At 32.5% G+C, this 20,255-nt stretch overlaps 1 protein-coding gene across 1 annotated transcript in view; it reads right to left on the bottom strand.

Annotated features, from left to right (window-relative positions):
• Positions 1–19,810, bottom strand: part of LOC142337161 (uncharacterized) — a 55,953-nt gene extending 36,143 nt beyond the window's left edge. The window contains exons 1-2 of the mRNA XM_075386269.1: positions 19,702–19,810; positions 15,741–15,840 (exon numbers count right to left, since the gene is read on the bottom strand). Of these exons, the coding sequence (XP_075242384.1) occupies positions 15,741–15,833 (93 nt within the window). The 5' untranslated portion in view covers positions 15,834–15,840; positions 19,702–19,810. The remainder of the gene's footprint in view (positions 1–15,740; positions 15,841–19,701) is intronic.
• Positions 19,811–20,255: the final 445 nt, after the last annotated feature.

Below are 20,255 nucleotides of genomic sequence, written 5' to 3'. Positions count from 1 at the left end.
CATTTCTTATCACCTTTTTCTACATCATATCTAATATCCTTTAAAAACTTTTTTTTTGTTTTCATCTTCCTCAATATTATCATCATATGTTACATTTGATTTTGTAAGAAAATTAATAATTCCATCTGAAAATTCATATATATTATCCTTAACTAAAAATTCACCTTGCTCTAGAGTTATATCAACATCATTCATTTTATAGCTTCTGGTAGGCAAATCTACAATATTTAATTTTAATTGGGGATTAGTTTGACCCCCAATAAATGAAGAATATTGGTTGTCTTTGTATCAACAAAAACTGGTGCTATATCTTGAGTTTCCTTTATGATTCCCTTTAGCGTTATACTAATCTTGGAAGTGTTTTCACCGATCTGCGAAGCAGTCTCACTGATCTGGGAACAAGCTTGCTGGATCATCTTAGTTTGTTTAGCTAACTCTTGATTTTGCCAATCTATTGCTGCTTTTAATGTTTGTTCACTTAATGCTACATTTTGTTCATTGTTCGCACTTAGTGTTTTAGTTAAAGGATCAAATAACTCTTCTACTTCACCATAATATTCTTGTTACCTTAATTTTTCTTCTAATCTACTTCTTCTGTTTAGTTTTTCTAGTTTATTTAATTCTATAAGATTATCTAGCTTAGTCATTTTTTAAATAATGAAAAATTATAATAACAGGAAATGGATAAAGAAACTTATCTTGATGAAAACTACTCCGAATTAAAAAAAAGAATAGCTCGTGGAAAACAATATTGGACTATGGAAGAGTTTATCAACCACGCTAGGATCCCTGGCATGATGAATTAATAATTTCAAAATATTCTAATTATATAAATGAATGGGAAACAAGTAAAATAATAAAATTTATAGAATATAATAAAAACAAATTAACTAGGGGGAATAGTGATTGGGGAAAATATTCTGGAAAGATGATGATCTATATTGTACTAACTACTAAACCAAGGTATGCAATTGCTCAATTTTTTAATAGGTGGTTATAGAATATTATTAAGCAGTTTTGTTTTTATTAAGATTATATGTCATTATATAATCTAATATCAGCTTCAATCAACTTTCTATCATCATTAGTGGTTAGCTTCTAAAATTTTATTTTTTTGATTCTAATGATTCTTTACCTACATCTAAACCTAATTTTATTAATAGCTCTAAAGTAGTATTATTAATTTTATTTACATGATCTCTTTTCAATAGATATAGATTCTCATCATGAGAATAGCTTTTAATATTATTTACATAGAATCTTTTACTATCAAATGTGTTTAGACTAATCTTACATGTTTTTTTTTTGTTGTCATGTTATCAACAACTTTTTGTATTCTACATTCATCTACAGTTCACGGTGTGCTATACATTAATGCGTTATAATACTCTTAATGTTTATCATTGTTACAATTCTTTACTCCTTTCTCTTTAAGGTTCTTAGGATAATCTTTAAAGCTATATGTCGTTGGAGACAGGGCTATAAACTCTTCTATTATTCTACTTCCCAATTCATGTTTGAATTTACCTGGAACTTTATTATTTGTTTTGATTGGTTTTTTGAGATTGGATAGATCCATATGTTCATTGTCAACAGTACCCCCGCTAAGGCTTAAAGCAAGACTATCAGCATCCATATAATGGAGTTAAAAATCTTTGAGAGATGGTTGAAGAATAATATAGAATAAACCATACATGTGTAATTTGCTGAATTCCAATATAGTAACACTTACATATACTGGAGAATCATATTCTATTTTTTTCTTTATATATTCAATTTGGCTAAAATCCTTTTATCTAGTTATATTCTTAAATGTTGGTTTACTCATACTTTTCAATATCTTTTCTTCATCATGTAAGAACTTACTCTGAAGAAAGTGTAGAGGATTCATGCACATTGTTCCATATAGAGAGTTGTTCATTAATTTCCTTACATCCGTTTCCTCTTCAGATTTAGCTGTTGCTTTTTATGAGTATTGTTTTGAATATAGTCTCTACATATGCAATCTTGTTTCACTGTAATTACTCTATGAGTTTTAGTTAATTTTACACCCATCTTAACATAGAACTTTAACATTCTATAAAGAACCATAAATTCTGTCTTGTTGTTTTGGTCAAAGATTATTTTCTCTGATCTTGCCTTGCCTCCATCTCTTTCTCTATAGCCCAACTCAATATCATTTATCTTTCTTTCATAGGGCATTAGTGCAAGCTGTTTTGTTCTTTCTTTACAACTATTAGTATAATTAATATCACGAACTATATAGTAACCATGATCACTATCATCTGGAGTATTTAGTAAAACATCTATAGATGTGTCAGAAAACTTGAAGTCCTTATAAGGTAGCTTCCGCATCATTGCATAGCCGTATAGGTTGTTTGCGTCTATGTACCATATTAGCTTAATGCTGTTGCTATCCGCGAAGCGGCTTCGCCGATTGTTATTGCTATTGTCACTGCCATTGTTATTGCTATTGTTATTGTTATTGCTATTGTTATTGCTATTGCTATTGCTATTACCATTACCATTTTTAATATATCTATCACCCACTTTACCACATATACCACCTCTTTTTGCTTCAACGAAATCATCTAGCATTTGTTTATCTTGTAATGAATCAAACGTAACACCACTTGACATTAACCAACAATCCAAACTATAACCCGGGAGACTAACATAATGTAGTGGGTTGAGTCCGAATTATTTCATACCTAATTTGACATATTCATTTATACAGTAGTCTAAAATCTCCACATCATTCTGTAAATACTCTATAGTTAGATCTTTACTAGTTTTATGACTGTTGTCTTTAACAAAGTTATCGACTTCTTCTCGTGTTGGTAATTTATTATATAGTGAGGATTTGAAGACTTTCATATTTAGAATACCTATAAGATTATTATACGACTCTAAACCAATGTATTCATTTGGATAAATTGTTTTAGTTTTACACCCGTATAACTTTTCCATTTGATCTAGAGGCATAGCTAAGAAATTATAACTATCTAAGAATTTCAGACAACCAATGCTTAACCTCTTAGATTTACTAGCAGCTAGTGGTATGTTATCTGTTTTTCTTTTATCATTATTCTGTTTAGAGAGTTCACTATATAGTAGATTGAAATCATAACCGGAGCCGTTATGGAATATTATGGGAATGAGGTTTTGTTTGTATCTTAGATTACACATTCTACATGCTGGTCCTCTATGTTTACCAGTTTCATGACAGTGATCTCTTACTTTATTAATACATATTTTGCTGCACATATGGCAAGTGTTATTGGTTTCATGATATAATTCATCTTCTTTATTAAATATCATTGGTTTGTTTAACTTGAAATTATTCTCTGTTTCTATTTCTAATAGATCTCTAGCAAATCTTTTGAGGCAGTCTAGACCAAAGTTGTGCTTGAAGTTACCTTGCCAGATGTAGTGAATACTTATTGGTATCTTTTCAGCTATTCTATATTTATAGTCATTAGATGAGATGTTAACAATGCAACATTCTATATCAGCAGTAATATTTTTATATTCTGGCGCTTATGTTCATTTATAAAAGTAATATGTTTTTTCTTGCAACAAACAATCTATGGTTTGAAAGTGTGACAGCATACATGATTTTCCTAATTAATTTGCGAGTTAAACCAATATGTACATCTATCACAATAATAATATTTAATGTTATTTGTATTTGGGCGATCTAACAGGGTTTCTATGTTTTTAATTAGAGCACAGTGTTATGTTTGTCCATTCCCCCAAACTAATATTCTTACATCTTTTCTGTCTTTATCAAAGTCATGCACCAATTTAAGCAATTCAATTCCATCACGACGACGTGTGTATATCCAAATATTAATATTATCTGGTATTAATTTTTGTATTCTTAATATATAATCAAATTCGTCTTCAATTTGTTGTCTTTATGCAATTAGTTTATTCTGGTATTTACTTTCTCGTGTTGCATGGTCCATGGCAGGATGTAGTCAAGCAGTAATAATTATTTGCAAGCAATTTCATTTGGTATTGCGTATATTTAATATTGATTTAGAGTTTTTGAGATCGGGAGGTAAATCTATAAAACTACCAAAAGATGCTTTGGTTGGTTCAATATTTATCCGAATATTTCTTAAACCAAGAAACTCAAAGTCATAGCCATAGCCTTTATTTATTTCCTTTTCAAAGTTAAGCCATTGCTTGAAGTCACCATATTCATATTTTGCGTTATTATTAATATAGTCGGTGATGAAGAATATTTTAGTAGTTTTAACGTCATCTTTGGTTCTCTTCTTATAATCACACTCAGATGTGATCTTATATTTAAAACTCTTTACTCTTCTAAACTGTTAACAGCTTTTAGTTTCATCCAACGAATTATTAACAGCTTCATCTATATCTTCGATGTAGTTTCCAGCTTTATCAGTAATATAAAATTCTTTCATGTTCTGGCTAGAGCTTGTATCGAAGTTATCTGTGTTTTCTAGATACTTGCGATTATTACTATATGAGTGAGTAGTTAGGGCTATTTTATTTCTAAATTCTGCATGACATTCCTCATATTCTATGTAAATAGACTACTTTACATACTTTACAAAGAATACTTTACATACTACTTTTTATACTAGAATAGACTACTTTACAGCATAGACTACTTTACATACTTTATTCTAGAGTAAATGCTATCTTTAGTTTTAGGCTTAGTTGGATGATTAGCTTCAGGTTTAATAATATCTTTGGTGTTATTTTTATGTTTACTCTCATTTTGGGGTTTACTCTCAGTTTGGGGTTTACTCTCAATTTTTGGTTTTGGTCTGAGATAATAATATTCTTTTTCTGAGTCATACCCGCTCTCCATGTTTTCAGGTATAGGTTGGGCTGGAGGGGTAGAACCCTTTCAGCTTTAGGTTTAATATCAATTGGGCCTTCATTGTCTGAACCAAACTTTTTCTCTAACAATTCTTTTTGTTTAGAATCATATGATTGATGTACGTATAAACCCTTATTTGTTTCAAAGGATGAAAAACACACGTCGCAGAAGTTTACATTACTGTTAGTTGAGTGAGACATGGTGTATTTTATTAGGAAAAATTTTAGAAAAAAAAATTTTTGAAAGTGAAAAATGAAGTGTGATAAGTGTAAAAATAATCCTTGGAAAGATTGTTGTAAAGATTGCAAAGAGTTATAATATTGTTGTTATAGATGCAAAGATATAGTTAAAGTAATAGTTAAAGTTAAGTTATAACCCGGTAACTTGTAACCCGGGTTAAAAGTTTTTTCAATCCTGCAAAACCAACCATTTAACAACCGCTAACAAAAAGAGATCGAAACTTTACTGCATCATGGCCATATTATAGGGCTACAATTTGTTGGAAATAGAACTTCCTTATAAATTGAGTTATTAACAAAATTCGAGCCAGAAAAAAATTTAGTAGGCGGATAATAATAATAGGGGATATCAATATTAATGTATCAGTAGTAAGGATATCAATATTAGTTTGTCAGTTGTAAGGATATCAAAATTATTGTATCAGTAGTAAAGATATCAATATTATTAATAAATTGTAGTTCTGTCATGCACCTAGACAGAAGCTGACTATCCTTCTGAACTTCTGCTAAGAACATTGTCAGAAATTTTTTGCATTCTGAATAGTAGTCCGTTGAGACTAGGATCCTTGCATAGTTTTTGCATGCTTGAGAAAAGTTTATATAACTCTGGATTGTAGAGTAGGAATATCTTTTATCGTTCAGTAGTTGTTTCCAAGGAATATCCATATTGTTCTCTTGATGGTCTTGTTCCACTTTCCCCCATAAGTATCCTCTGTTAGAAAATGTCAGTAGATATAAACGATTCAGCTTTCCCTCCATCTTATTGACTGTGTCTAGATAAGATTCAAATTTACCAATGTTGAATGAATTCCTGAGTTTATCACGAAAAGATACACTTCAAACTTGTCCAGTGTTTCCTGATGCTCGTAATTTAGTAGGTTTTTCTTGAAGAACTGGAAGAGTTGTGTTTTAGTTCGTTTTCCAGTCTCACTTTCACGTTCAGCTGTGTTGTCGGGTATTCATTTGTTCTCCTTGCAAAATGTAATCATTTGAGTTGTTAAATTAGTCAACTCGTTTAGATTTTCTGCAGATAAAGAAGTGCTTGGTAAAACTCTAGTTATTAAAGTCTCGTCAAACGACAAAAATTGTTTGGTAATTTTTCGCTAGTTTTTGTACGGAAGTGAAACTCATGATGAATAGCCAAAAATGCCGTGGAGAATAAAGGTCCCCATATGGAGAATTATTCTAGAACATTCTTTTTCTAGAATATTCGGGCATGATTTTCAACTTAAAATTAGTTATCATTTCCCAAGTAATTACTTGTTTTAAAGTAAAATAATAATTAAATCCTTCTATTAAATTGAATGCTTTGTATAACCTATTAAAAATTGAATTAAAATTTTAATTAATACTCAATTTGTGAGCTAATATTTAAATATGTCTTATTTTCAAAATTTTCAACTGTTTGATATCATTCTGCTAATGGTGTTGGTCATTTCTCTTAAGGGGGGCGAGCATTTTAGCATGACATGCATTTTTCCTTTTTATCATTTAATGAACTATTTATAAATTGTGCAAACTGAGCGCGTATTGTGATCGTAGTGGGGGCTTTCTTTTTAAAGATTTTTATGAAGAGTTCAGTCAGCTTATTAGTTAAAATTAAAAGTGTTCGAGCATTCTGTAGTTGCACCCTCCCACACAGTTATCCATTAAGAAGGGTCGAGCAGTTTTGCCTTAGCGCGGTAAAGGCGAGTCAAACTTTTAACAAGTCCTCTCAAGACTCGGCTCAAAAAAATGTACCCAAGTACCTAGAATCACACAGTTATACATCATAGATCAATCGTCTCCCAGGTAAAGTCAAAATTTTAGAGAAACTTGTTTCTTATTATCAATTCTAAGCAATTTTGAGTGATTCTCAGTTCATCCATTTCTATTGAAAAAAAAATTGCGGGGCGGTTGGAATAATTTGTTTCAGTATAATTTGGTATATTAGATATGAAATTAGGCTTTGAAGTAATTTTGGAAACTTTTGGATATTTGCGTATGAAATTCAAAAATTATACGGGCTATATGCCTTTTTTATACACAAAATTGACTGAGTATTTGTGTATATAGTAGTGGATAAAACAAGGCTTCCAGTTAGCAGACGGCTTGGTTCAATTTTCGAGTTTTTACGACAAAAAATGGACCAAGTTGGCTAATGGCTGGAAGCCTTGTTTTATCCACTACTTCTAACATCTACAACAAAGCTTCTCTTTCAGTTTTTTTTAGAGTACAATCACACTCTGAGCATAGAGATAGCGTTTTGAGAACTGAAACATAACCGACTAACGTCGAGTGAAATGCTCTCAACGTGGTCAGTGTTCAGGCTAGGCTTTCTCAGTAGTAGACTGATATGCATGCGGTGGGTGGGGCTGTGAGATCAATTGCTAAGAACCGCCAATACGCCATAACAAAAACCATAACAAATGCGCAAATCATTTACACAAAAGAGACATACAAAATTGAAAGGCAAAATCTAGGGTGTGTGAAACTTGTTTATTTTGAATCATTTTATTTTGTTTCTCTCGCTAAACAGTTGTATTAATACTTCTGTGGAATGTTACTTGATCAAAATATGTCTGTCAAAATTCTTGTTGAATCAACAATTTCTCGGGAAAAAACAGTTGTTTATCAGGCTTTATGCGAAAATTTTGTAGTTATTAATCAACAGAAAAAAGTAGGAGAAGGTTGGACATTTTGCCAAAAATTCTTATCAATTGCAAAGCTTTTCATCAAGGCAATTGCTGCATTACCGAATAAAACAGAACCTTCTGAAGGCAGCGTTATTACTTCTGATGGAATTTTGCCCAGCAAAACCACACCTTCATTTGAACACCACGATGTGGACAAGCTGACGGATGAAGTCAAGCGAATTTTCTATCGGTATTATTGCGAGTGCATTCTTCTTTTAGAACACCAACTTGGAGTTAATCAGGCATGCGATGACTTGGCAGATATGTGGCGATTAAAGTCAACACCTGAATCGCCAGACAGTCACACTCCTCTTAGTGAACCTGCAACGGAACCCCGTGCCTTGATCACTCCAAGTCCGAGCCCTTCTCTCTTTGCAGGACTGACTCAACAACGGCAGTTTTCAGTGTGCAACGGAGATCAGCCATTTGATTGCAACATTTTATCCGGTAAAAATTTTCAAACACCACAACAATCAAACGAAAGTCAATTCGAAACACCACAGAGATCTGAGACGCCTCAATTTGCTCCAGCACCCAAGAAGCGAAAGCCGGAGCAGTCACTGATGGACTTTGCGATTGCTAGAACGTCAACAAACGTTTGCCATCAATACAGTTCTTAATTTATAAAAATTACTTATAAATACGTGTTCGATCATGTTAAATTAAACTTTTGTGCTCAATTTTCATTGTCTAAGGGGAAATTTTTTAAACATAAGAGATATCATGCAAGATCGTGTTCAGTGAAACCAGTGTTTAAGCGTTACAAAAAAACCTCTTTGAACATGTTTTTGAAATAGTTGTCTACACAGAGAAATTTATTTTTATTATATGAAAACTTTTTATAACTATACAATAAATAACACAAAAACTTAACCTAATAAGTTGGGAAACATGATTTTTGTGATTTCAAATGAAACCTACATATAAAATTTGACTTTTGACATTTAAAAACCTTTTTTTACTATATTGTTATGAAAGAAAAAACTTTTTGTAATTATATGAGAGCTGTTATTCTTTTTATTTCAGTTAAATCCTACATATAAAAAAATTGACTTCTTAACAATTGAAAACCTTTTTTTACTATATGGTCATGAAAGCGAAAACTGTTTGTAACTTTATGGGAGATATTATTTTTTATTTCAGTTAAATACCACATATAAAAATTGACTTTTCAACAATTAAAAACCTTTTTTTACTATACTGTTATGAAAGCAAAAAATTTTTGTAAGTATATGATAGATGAGATTTTTGTATGTTTTTCAAATCATACATATGAAAATTGACTTTTTAACTCTAAAAACTTTTTTACTATATGGTTATGAATGCAAAAAATTTTTGTAAGTATGTGAGAGATGTGATTTTTTTTAATCCAGTGAAATCCTAAATATAAAATTGACTTTTTTACATTCAAAAACTTTTGTTACTATATGGTTTTGAAAGCAAAAGCTTTTTTCAACTTTATGAGAGATGTAATTTTTGTTTTTCCAATTCAATCCGACATATAAAAATTGACTTTTTCACATTCAAAAACTTCGTTTTTACTCTATTGTTATGAAAGCAAAAACTTTTTATAAGTATATGAGAGATGTGATTTTTTTTTATTCCAGTGAAACCCCACATATAGAAATTGGCTTCTTCACATTCAAAAAGTTGTTTTTTTTAACTTTTATGGTTATAAAAGCAAAAACTATTTGTTACTATGTGAAAGATGTTATTTTTCTTATTCCAGTTATTTCTTATATATAGAAATTGACTCTGAGTAACCTCTTTCTGCTATGAGCATACTCAAACAATACTTGCTAGAACAAAACCTGCAAGTAAAACTTTATGTTCTTTGATTTTTTGTCCCTAAGAGATCCAACAACACAAAGGTCTAGTGAAGTAATGGATGAAGTTCGACACGCACGTTCAATTTTTTTTGAAAAGGTATTGTGTCAGAACAATAGTAAAGAAGTTCACTTTAGAAAAAATGTATCTCTGGAATTGTGCTAAATTTTGAATTGAAACGCGCGCCAAAATTAGCTTATCAGATTTGAATATTTCAAACATTTAAAGTTGGCGCCTAAATTTGAATTCTTTTTAAGAGTTTTGGTTCAAGCCGTCATTTAAAGTTCTCTCAATACTTGTTGTGGTTTACACAAATTTCTTCGAAATCCAATGAAGTTGACAAGAAAAATGGTTCACCAACGCCGACATTGCTCTGCCACTTACTGCAACAAATGAAATCGTTCAAGGCATGAAAACAGCGCTGATCCTGACCAGCTCTGTTTAACTGTTTTTCAATGCTCACGGTGCACTTTCAATGCACGAAAATTGTCTCTTCTTGAGCAGCACATGCAAACAAACCAAGGCAAATTCTCCAACTGTTGCCGAACTAGTTACCGAGGCTTCAACGATGCTCATTTGTTTGCTCAGTACATGAGTTCTCTTCATGGGCTTCCCGTCTTCGGTGAAAAATTCCAATCGAGAGATACACCAACGGAGTCAGCTTTCCGTGAAAAACTTCAAACCATTGAAATTGTTAACAGCAGTAACGCTGAAGTGAGCGCAGACTTTGCTAGATTCATGTTATCGGAAAAACCTCGAATCGAATACTTGGTGTCAGAAAAGTTATCAAACCGACCTCACAAAATTCTGTGCAAAAGTTTTTGTGCAAAAGTTCAACTGCTTAAACCTCGTCGAGGTGAAGAGGATGGCTCTACTGAAAACGAGCGTATTGAAGTTTACCCAAACTCACTCATGACACCAGTTCTCAATGATGGAATGTCAGACAAAACGTACTGGACTATGATGGATAAAATGTTAACAGTATTATCAACATTAGCATCCTCAGGAAGTGGCTGAATCTTGGAAAACTTTATCAAATTGGACGTAAACTTGCCCGCTATAGACCAGTCAATGGCTCTTCCTGTTTACCATTGACAATGAAAATAGCCAATTACCGCGGTCTTCTCAATATAAGGAATCACAACGATCAAAACTGTTTCAAATATTGCTTCATTGCAGCTTATCATTTGCACAACAACAACAGCCTGGAACTTGACGGTAGAAATTTTAATACCGAGAGAACATCAACCAAATCAAACTTCGACTTTGAGCGCTATTTAATATTTGGAGAAAACTTAGCCGCAGTTCTTCAGATCCAAAAATACACGAAAATTTCGGATCATCATGTTCTGCAGACCGTATCTTCGAATAAAGTCTGTTTGTCAGCGTTAGACAACAAGCGGTTTTTTAAAGCAGACGGCGTTCATGCTCTCCCATTTGGACACTATGAAAATCTAGACTGTGGAAATGATGATATTGACTGGGATAACGCAGGTGTTGAATGTGATCACAGCAGTTTCGATTCAAATCTATATTTGAGTTCCGATCCAGAAAGGGATAATGATTTTGTTGTTTCACAATCATCCTCAACTGCTGCACAAAGTTCTGCACCTGGCTCTTGGCAGGGAGCCGACCCAGGATTTGCTGCAGCCCAAGCAGTAACATAATTGGATATCGAAACCGACGATTTGATTGATTTTGATGCCAGTTCTGACAAAAATTTCAGTGCCAGTAACCCATTAATAAACTTTGAGGCCAAAGCAGCCAGTAGTAGTGATAACGAGGAGCCTTCGCAAACAAAGATAATTAATTTAAACAAATCACCACCGCTTTTTGTTAATATTTTTCTGTCAAAAACCCCTAATATGCTGTTTTTGTAATTATTGGAAGAAATGTCATTGTACAGTTGTGTGCTCACTTTTGGTGTTTGATTTTGTTCAGTTTTGGTCTTTCAATTTGAAGAGTTTCTTTCCTTGGTTTTGCCTAGCTTTCTAATAATTATTTTCCGTGTTGAATTGAATTCTGTTTAATAGTTCCAGTTTTATGGCTTTGTTTGGGTTTTACATGACGTAAACTCGTAATCCCTCCCTGTCTGCGATAACCCCTAAACTCAAATGTTTAAGTATTGAATGACAACCTCTTATCTCTATGCCCCTATTTCATCTTACTGGTGTTGGCGTTGATGACTGAGGGGTAAAAATTTATGATTAGGAACCGCCCTAATATTATTACCACATACTTCAATTGAGAGAATACAGGGGGTTTATTTCCTAGAGCCCTTGGGGGTCTAAGAAAAAACCCCGCAAAACAAAATAAACATTTTCAGATAGGAAAAAATCTCGACGATAGTAAACCCCCATATTAAATTTACATTTTTGTCATGATAGTTTGTTCGGTTGTGATAGCTAAGGCATGGCCATGGATTGTGAGGCATGCCCAAGCGTGGAAAATGCGTTTAAATTGAAGATTTCAATTCCGTGGGTTTGTTCTTATCTAAAAGTAAGTTGGGGGGTTTCCTTGGCGTTCTTCTTCCCTAACCCCTATAAAAGATAATAGGGGTGGATCTGAAACATGATCAAAGTCAGATACAAAAGTTCTGAAAACATGCAAAAATCTGTAAAAAAAAAAATAAAACAGAATGGCTAACGTGTTTTCAATTTTGAGCCATAATCATTCTGAACATTTAGTGGACATAAAATGAGTTATTACAGTAATTTAAAAACGTTGGACCAAAATAACTGAAAACTGATCATTTGCTGTTAAACCTGCGGAGTATGCACAGTTAAAATTAGGCTATCAAGTCTTTGAAACGGGCCAAATGTACCACTTTTTAAAATAATGATCACCAAAATGTAGTTAAGACTGACTAAAATTCAACATGAAAGACACCAAAAACGAACGAAAAGATGTTAATCTACATTAAAATCTCCCCGAAAAAAGTTAATATGATAGAAACATTTATGATAATGCTATCTTAAAGTTATATTAAAACAAGGAGGATCGGGAATGTGCCTTTGCACATTTTGTTCCGACCCCGCTCAACCTCGTTTTTCAATTAATTGTCCAACAAAAACTATATCAAAAACTACAGTCAAAAACCGAAAAACTCATTGCAATTTTGCTCAGAAACGATGTGGAAGCTTATAAAAACCAGATCTACTCAATGGAAAGTTTGAATGTAATTAGTTGCGCCTTATTCCAAAGCCATTAATGTGATATGCAACTTGTTATAAATGTGCCATTAATGTAAAGACAGCTAAGCGGGACCTCAGAATTTGAAAAACTTAATTATTCAAAAAGCAATCATTCCCGCATTAAAAATAGGCTAAAAAAAACGACGTCTCTCCTTGCTGAACCAACTCTCAGATGTGGGACTGCTCGGTAAGGTGCTGTTAGTATGATGATTGGTTCAGACAGCAAAATTAAGCTAGAGAAATGGAAACGTAAAGAACAAATATGAAAACTGGTAGTATCAACCCAAAAAACCATTGATTAAAAATTCGAACAGCAATCAAAACTACTTCATAATTCACTTGCAAACGAATGCGTTCCTTTTCAATAAGAGTACGCCAAAAATTGGAAATCGCGAAAAACCATTATTATATTGAAAACAAGTTCTTTTAACAGCGTATGATCTATCAACCGCAAGCTTTCAACTGGAGATTGGTAATTAGTTTAACTTGGTCCTGCTTAGGATACCAATGGTACATGTCAATAGTGAGATTATGTCAAAAATCTACACATTTAAACTAAATACAGGCAGAACTTAAATTTTCATGACCAATTTTATGCAAATGGTGTTGAAGCCAAACAAACACATTTGCAATTTGCTTAAAATATTATGAGTTTTCGCTCATTGGTCCCTCGTTGCACATAAGTTTGACCCATTGATAAATAGGGTTTCACTTAAAATTATTCTGGTCTGTAACTAACGCCAAAAAAACAATAAAGGCAAATAATTTTTGATCTATTAATATCAACAACTGGACCAAAACTCTTCGTTCTCTTGCTGCTTGTCCATTGGAACGAATTGCAATTTTTACCGATCAGCTAAATGACCAAAAAGACATTATCTCAAAAACATAAATTGATTTTTGGATGTACCGAATGTTACCAAAAAACCAGTATGTATCACCTAAAAGCATTAGATAAGTTCTTTAAAATTTTTCTAGATACCAAAAAAAAGACATTACATTATTTAGACTCAGCAATAACACTACCAAATGAACATCAAATGCTGGCAAATCTAAAAATTTTTGTTAAAAAGATACGAAAAAATTTTGTTGCCACCTTAAAACCTTGCGCTTTACCCATAAAAAACAATATTGGTTTATTGAAGCTTATTGGAACATAAATGACCCCTTGTTAGCTGAAATTTAATTTTAAATAAAAAACTCTTTGTGAATGGCATGAAATAATACGACAATTAATTCAAAATGGACAGAATAGAAAGTGGATATTTTCCATTTCCAAAATCAACGATGAGACCGAAACTTGCCGTGGTATCAATGCATGGTTGTTAGAAAACACAATTGTTTTATAGATTTGCGCATTAGTTTTTTTCTAATCAGAACCCTCATTATATCCAAAATAAACTGTGCATTTTTTGCAAATCTAGGTTAAAATTTGCAAGTTTGTTATATCCAGAATTTTATCTTTGAAACTGGAGGTAAATTAGATCATATCTAAGCAAAAGAAGATTATAACAGCAGTTTATTCTCCGCGCCGCCAGTCAAACTGAACAAAGTTGGTCACATACGCTTTTTTCATGCCCTTTTGTTTAAAAAAAAGAAAAAATGCAACATTATCCAAATTTTAGCTAAAAATTTTGCCAAAACATCAAAATATTTCCCAACTCGCCTCTATCTTAAAACGTAAAATCAATCAAACTACCGTTAACAATTTTATCATACTTTATCAAAAATTGACCAAAATGTAAGCAAAATTGTGAAAAGTGTGAACCAAACAACGGAATTTAGGCTTACCTTCACAAAACTCTAAATCATTGTTACTCCTCGAAAAAGCGAATTTCAAAAAAAAATCTTTTTATTTTGAAATTTTACGCTTGACAAGCTTGGCAAGACCCAGCTGAGTATATAGTTCCCCACCATACTAAACTGGGTCGGAACAACAGTTTGTTTTCTCAACACAAACTCAACTACATTTGTGATGTGATCAAAATAGCTGATACAGTTTTGGTCACTGCCCCGTTTTGTTGTAACATCTTCTATCTTACTTCTGAATAAACCAGAAGCACCGCCCACTCGGCTATCAGTCCCTTCTTCTTGCTATGCTGCAATCAATTTTATTTTAGCAACAAGCTTTACTGCGGAGTGATAGCAAGTAGAGATCAATCAAAAATGAAGAACGAAACCGTGAAAAAGTCACTTGAGAAGTCAACGAATGCTCTAGATGAAAAGCGCAAAACGGTCAAGCAAAAAATTTGCATTAAAAAAACAAACACCTTTACAATGATTGCTATGAACTACGTTTAAGAGCAAATAAACAGTAGTAAAATAGGTTTCTAATAAGATCTTAGAATAATATTAATGAAATAGCTTATAATTTTACCAAGACTCTTAAGATATCTCGTACCAAAATCTTCCCGAAAATAATCAAATAACGACGTTACCGATCAAAACCCGTTACTTTGAGTACAACTGACAAAATGAAACTCTTTAAACGCGAACGATGCATAGATCTATTTGATTTTTATAGTTTTAGGGACTATTTCATGTAGATAAAATGGATTATAAAACCTTTAATTTTCGTTTTATTCAAATTTAATTTAGCAAATCTACTTCATTTTAATCTTTTTCATTTGACAGAATGGCACTTTTATTCTCGCCTTAACTAAATATAAAAAATAATGAAAACCAGATACATTCGATTATTCAGCACACTACAACAAGGGATCTATAACATTTACAATGCTCAAGAACTACCAAATTTTCCGGGCTTCTATCGCCCTAGTGAATTTGTGAACCAGGTGATCACTGCAGCGGTTATATGAAATCAAATTTCATAAGAAGTTAAGTTAGCTATAGTTAATTCATGGATTAGTTGTCATAAAACAACCCTAAAATGAGTCTAAATTTGATCTGTGAATATGAGTGTTAATTTAGTGGTACATACTGAAGGATATCCTTCCACAGTGGAGACATCCTCACGTCTTTGCATGTTGGGAACCAAAAATGTCAATAAGTTGCTGGTCACTGATGAGGTCATAGTACTGCTAAAATAACAAGAAGGCTCGTTAATGTCCGTTCGCACATGATGTTCCGACACGATCTTGTACATTTTTGACTTAATTGTCAACCAAATGAAGGGATAATCAAAAATATATGTAGGAGTTATAAAAAATCTTTACACTCCCAAACTACTAATTGAAATACATAATTCCAAGCCTCATTAAAGCGCTCACGAGATCTGCCATAAAAAAGACTACGCGAAAAAAAACAGACGACAAAATCAGCAAAAACAAAAATTTCACGGCAAAAAGTCAATATCTGAATTCAAAAGCACCTTCTAACAACGTCAAAATGCAATCAGATAAAACCTTAACTACAAAATTTACTCTTTCTTAACTACACAGCAGATGGGAGGTTTCTTTAATGGGACTAGGTAACAAGTCGACAAAAGAAATAATGCTGCAAAAACCAAAAATCAATCAAAAATTTTAATAACGCTTCATAAATTCATACGTCTCAAAACACTTAGCCTTTATCGAAATAAATCTTGGTAAAGTTGATAAAGTTAGACAAAATGTCAATACGACAGCGATAGGATCTGTATTTATTTAGACTAAACCATAGAATCGAACTTAATTTGTTGAAAAACTAAAAAAGAAAGCAAAAAAAATTGCAAAAACACAAAGCCGTTAAAGTCATTAGATTTATCTGAATATTGTTTCTTCTATTTCAGTTACTATCTATGCTAATTCAACTAAAATTATAAAAAAGGATTAAATAAAATTACTCGGTCATTATTTGAAAATCGTTGCGATCTGTTATTACGCGAATATGCTGAAAAAAAGAAAACAGAAAAAGAAACACAAATATTGACCATCGACAATTTTTTGATGAAAACGCATATCGTCCTCCAAGTGAAACGTCAGTTACAAAACAAATTAAATAGACACGTTAGTTTTGAATTACATGGAAATAAATGGGACCTATCAGTGATGAGAATAAGTTACAAGTTGACGAAAAGAACAAATAAACCAGAAAAATTCAAAAAAATTTTGAAAACGAATAATATTATAAGCTTTAAGGTTTTTCACTATGAATTGACTGCATTGAGTGACTTCTTTCATTCAATAACCCTCAATTAGAAGCCTATGAGACCTTTCAACGTTTTAATACAACGAAAATTATAAAAAAACAGTCCGAAACATCAAAGTAAAAAGAGAGAGAGAGATAAAAATGTCAAAGAAATTAAAAAGTTAACTTTTCAGTGAAAACTTTTGATCTTAAATTTTTTTCAACAGCAAGGGGATGCTTCTTTGCCAAGAACAATGACTTCAAAAAATTGACAAATATGAACAAGTATATCAAAACCACGAAATTTTTACGAGTATCACTTAATATAAACGCCATTAAATTTAATAGCTTTCAAAGAAAATCTTTAAATACGCTAAGTAATGCCTCGATGAGAAGGTTGTGATATTTCTTTCATAATTCATCAATAAGACATCACAATAAGTCTTACGGTTATGAAAACAACAACAAACACAGGCAGAAACCAAAAATTCAATAGGAAAGTGCTAGAAGAATTAGTCGAAGCCATTTAAAACAAAAGCTTTTCTCTGAAAACTTTGATCCATTGAATGTTATTTTCTAAGCAGATGAGATCTATCAGTATTTTGATATTGTTATATATTTTCAAAAGGAACCAAAATAATGAGAAAAAAGTATCCAATATTAAAAAAATATATGAAAACTCGTGGAACCGAAGTCATAAAACCAATAGTTAGCAGTCAAAACTGCTATCCAAAAATATTTTGGCTGCTGTAGTAAGGAAAGAGGTCTTGTAAATACTGAAAACGACATACAGTCCAAAAAATAGGTTTAAGATCAGTTAATGTTAAAAACAATTCGAAAAAATTTTTTCAATGTCTTAACAGCCATTAGCTGTCCCCTCAAAAGACTAGATAGGTTTAGTTAATGCTCCTATGGGCGCCTATTGCACTTTTAGTCAACGAGTTTCTGCATTAGGTCTTCAAAAACGTAGTAAAATGGTAAAAAGAAATTAAAATTTCATTAAAAAATACGAAAAGTCAGAGTAGAAGCCAAAACAAAACAAGTGAGATCCGTCGAAAACAATTTTTTTCGTTCATTGGGCTTCGTTTGACTGTAAGTGAGGTTCTTTATTAACGGAATCTTGATATGGAAACTGACTAGTCTATAAGTAACTTTAAAAACTTTAAAAAAATGCAAAAAATTTTCTGAAAAAATGGCTCTCAAAGAGAATATGAGTTTTATTTTTTATAGTTAACTTAGGAAACAAGAAAAAAGTTTAGGTTACGTGAGTCGCGGTCTACTTACTGCGACGTTTTGCTGTCAGTTAGGTGACAACATGCGATTTGCGACACGCTGAGCGAAATGTTCTGAGCGAGAAAAATGCAAAATTGCGTTCCCATTACTTCTAGTGCAAGCGAAGTATATTGCTAACGAATTTCTTAGTCAGAACAAAGAAATTGTGGCCGCTCTTAACTTAAGAGAATGATTAGTTCGCAGTAATCATATGACATATGAAAAGACTATTTCTCACAAGACAATTGTCAAGTAAGAGTTTGTTCAGCAATTTCGATGCGGGAAAATTAAAATTTTCAGTTAAATTAAACTTGGGGGATAAAAATGCTACACCTCCCCCCCCCCAATGCGAGTTCCATAATTTTAAATAATGAAGTACTGCTCAATGGAACGCGCTCAATAAATGGGGTGCACAATGTACCAGAGGAGTACTAACGGAAAGACTAGCCTCATTTCCATTGCATCTTTTCTCCATTAAATGTCGCTCTTTTTCCTTAGACAACATATCTAGGCTGGATACAATTTGATAATGCTTACGATCATGATTTATGAATTCATGGTCAGCGCTAAATTTTTTTGTGAAATTTTGAGCGAATTAATGCGTGTTTTTAAAGTAAATATGCTTTCTGTAGCCTAATAAGAGGTTGAACTTTTCCTTGCAATCACACTCATTGACAAAAAACCGCACAAAAGGCACTTTTACATGGTAAATTGCCTGTTCTAGACGCCAATTTTAGTTAACATAAATTTGGCTGTTTCTATAGGTTTTTCTATCAATCGCCGTATAAATTGATGTTAATGTTGATAAACTGACAAGTTTAGTCACAGAAGAAATCCAGATAGAATTTGGCCATTATCCAAAAGCAGCTGTATTTTGAGTCCCACGTGAAATCTGTTCAGTTTGCTCATAATGTTGTTGAATTCACAATGCAAAATCTTATTTACAATTAAGGAGGCATGAGCAGGTTGAACAGATTTCACGTGGGACTGAAAATACAACTGCTCATGGATAACCTGCAAACTTCTGTTTGGATTTCCTCTGTAAGTATCTTGTCAGATTATCCTGAATTATATCAACTTAATTTCTGATCATTATACGTCGATCGATATGAAGACCTAGAGACACGGCCAAATCTATTTTGACTACACTTGGCTTCTAAAACAGGTAGTTTACGTAAAACTGCATTTTTTTCGTTTAATTTTATCAATGAGTGTTTCATATACCACTTTAAGATGAAAAATTTTTATTGTACGTATGTCGTACTCTTCATCATGAATTCTTGATTTGGCGTTTCTTAAAGCAAAACTGAATTTTCATTGTTTTAAGCTTTTTATCATATGTTTTAGTTGCATCATTTTATGACGGTCATAAATACGCATTAAGTATCATATTTTTATCCGTTTGTGATCTGTGCTTGAACAACTTAGTCGCGCTAGAACTGATCTGAGCGTAAAATTTAGAATATGAAGATACACTTTAACGCTTAGTCTAATCCAAACCGTCAAAAAGAATGAGAAGGTTGAATATTTAAATGATTGAATTCTTGTAAAATTGTCTTTACCTTCTGAAGCGCTCTATTGTTGCAGAAGAAGTAGTGATAAACCCGTATTCTTTATTTGATTGATTTGATTGCAAAGAATTTATTGACAAGGCATGAAAACTGAATAAGACTTACATTACAATACATTCAATATGCTGATATTACGGTGTTCTATGTATATGATAGAACAAATTTTGTCGCCCATGGGATTCGTGCCCTGGCACCAGGATACTTGCACCCGCTTGCTAGGTCCCCTGACCAGATGGGGCTCGGATTTATGTTCTAAATTAATTAGAACAACTATAAGCTTTTAATATAAGCACTTTAAAAAACATTACACCGCTCCACTGGAACTCTAATGATTTTGCCGGCCTCCAAAACAGGAGTACAAAACTAAAATGGTTTCTTATCATAGTCTCAAACTGCATTAAGCGAATAGTGGTGGGATGTAAAGCAGATAAAATTTTAAATCTAAGAAACCGTTGATTCTCTGCCTTTTTCGGGGAATTATTCCGCAATAACATGAGATCTTTATCAATATATGAACCAAAATTCGAAAGATTTTGTAAACATGG

The sequence above is a fragment of the Convolutriloba macropyga genome, chromosome 3 (assembly GCF_964194025.1).
Source record: "Convolutriloba macropyga chromosome 3, txConMacr16.3, whole genome shotgun sequence".
NCBI lineage: Eukaryota > Metazoa > Xenacoelomorpha > Acoela > Convolutidae > Convolutriloba > Convolutriloba macropyga.
The sequence above is the reverse complement of the archived record's forward strand: the minus strand, read 5'-3'. Positions and strand labels throughout refer to the sequence as shown.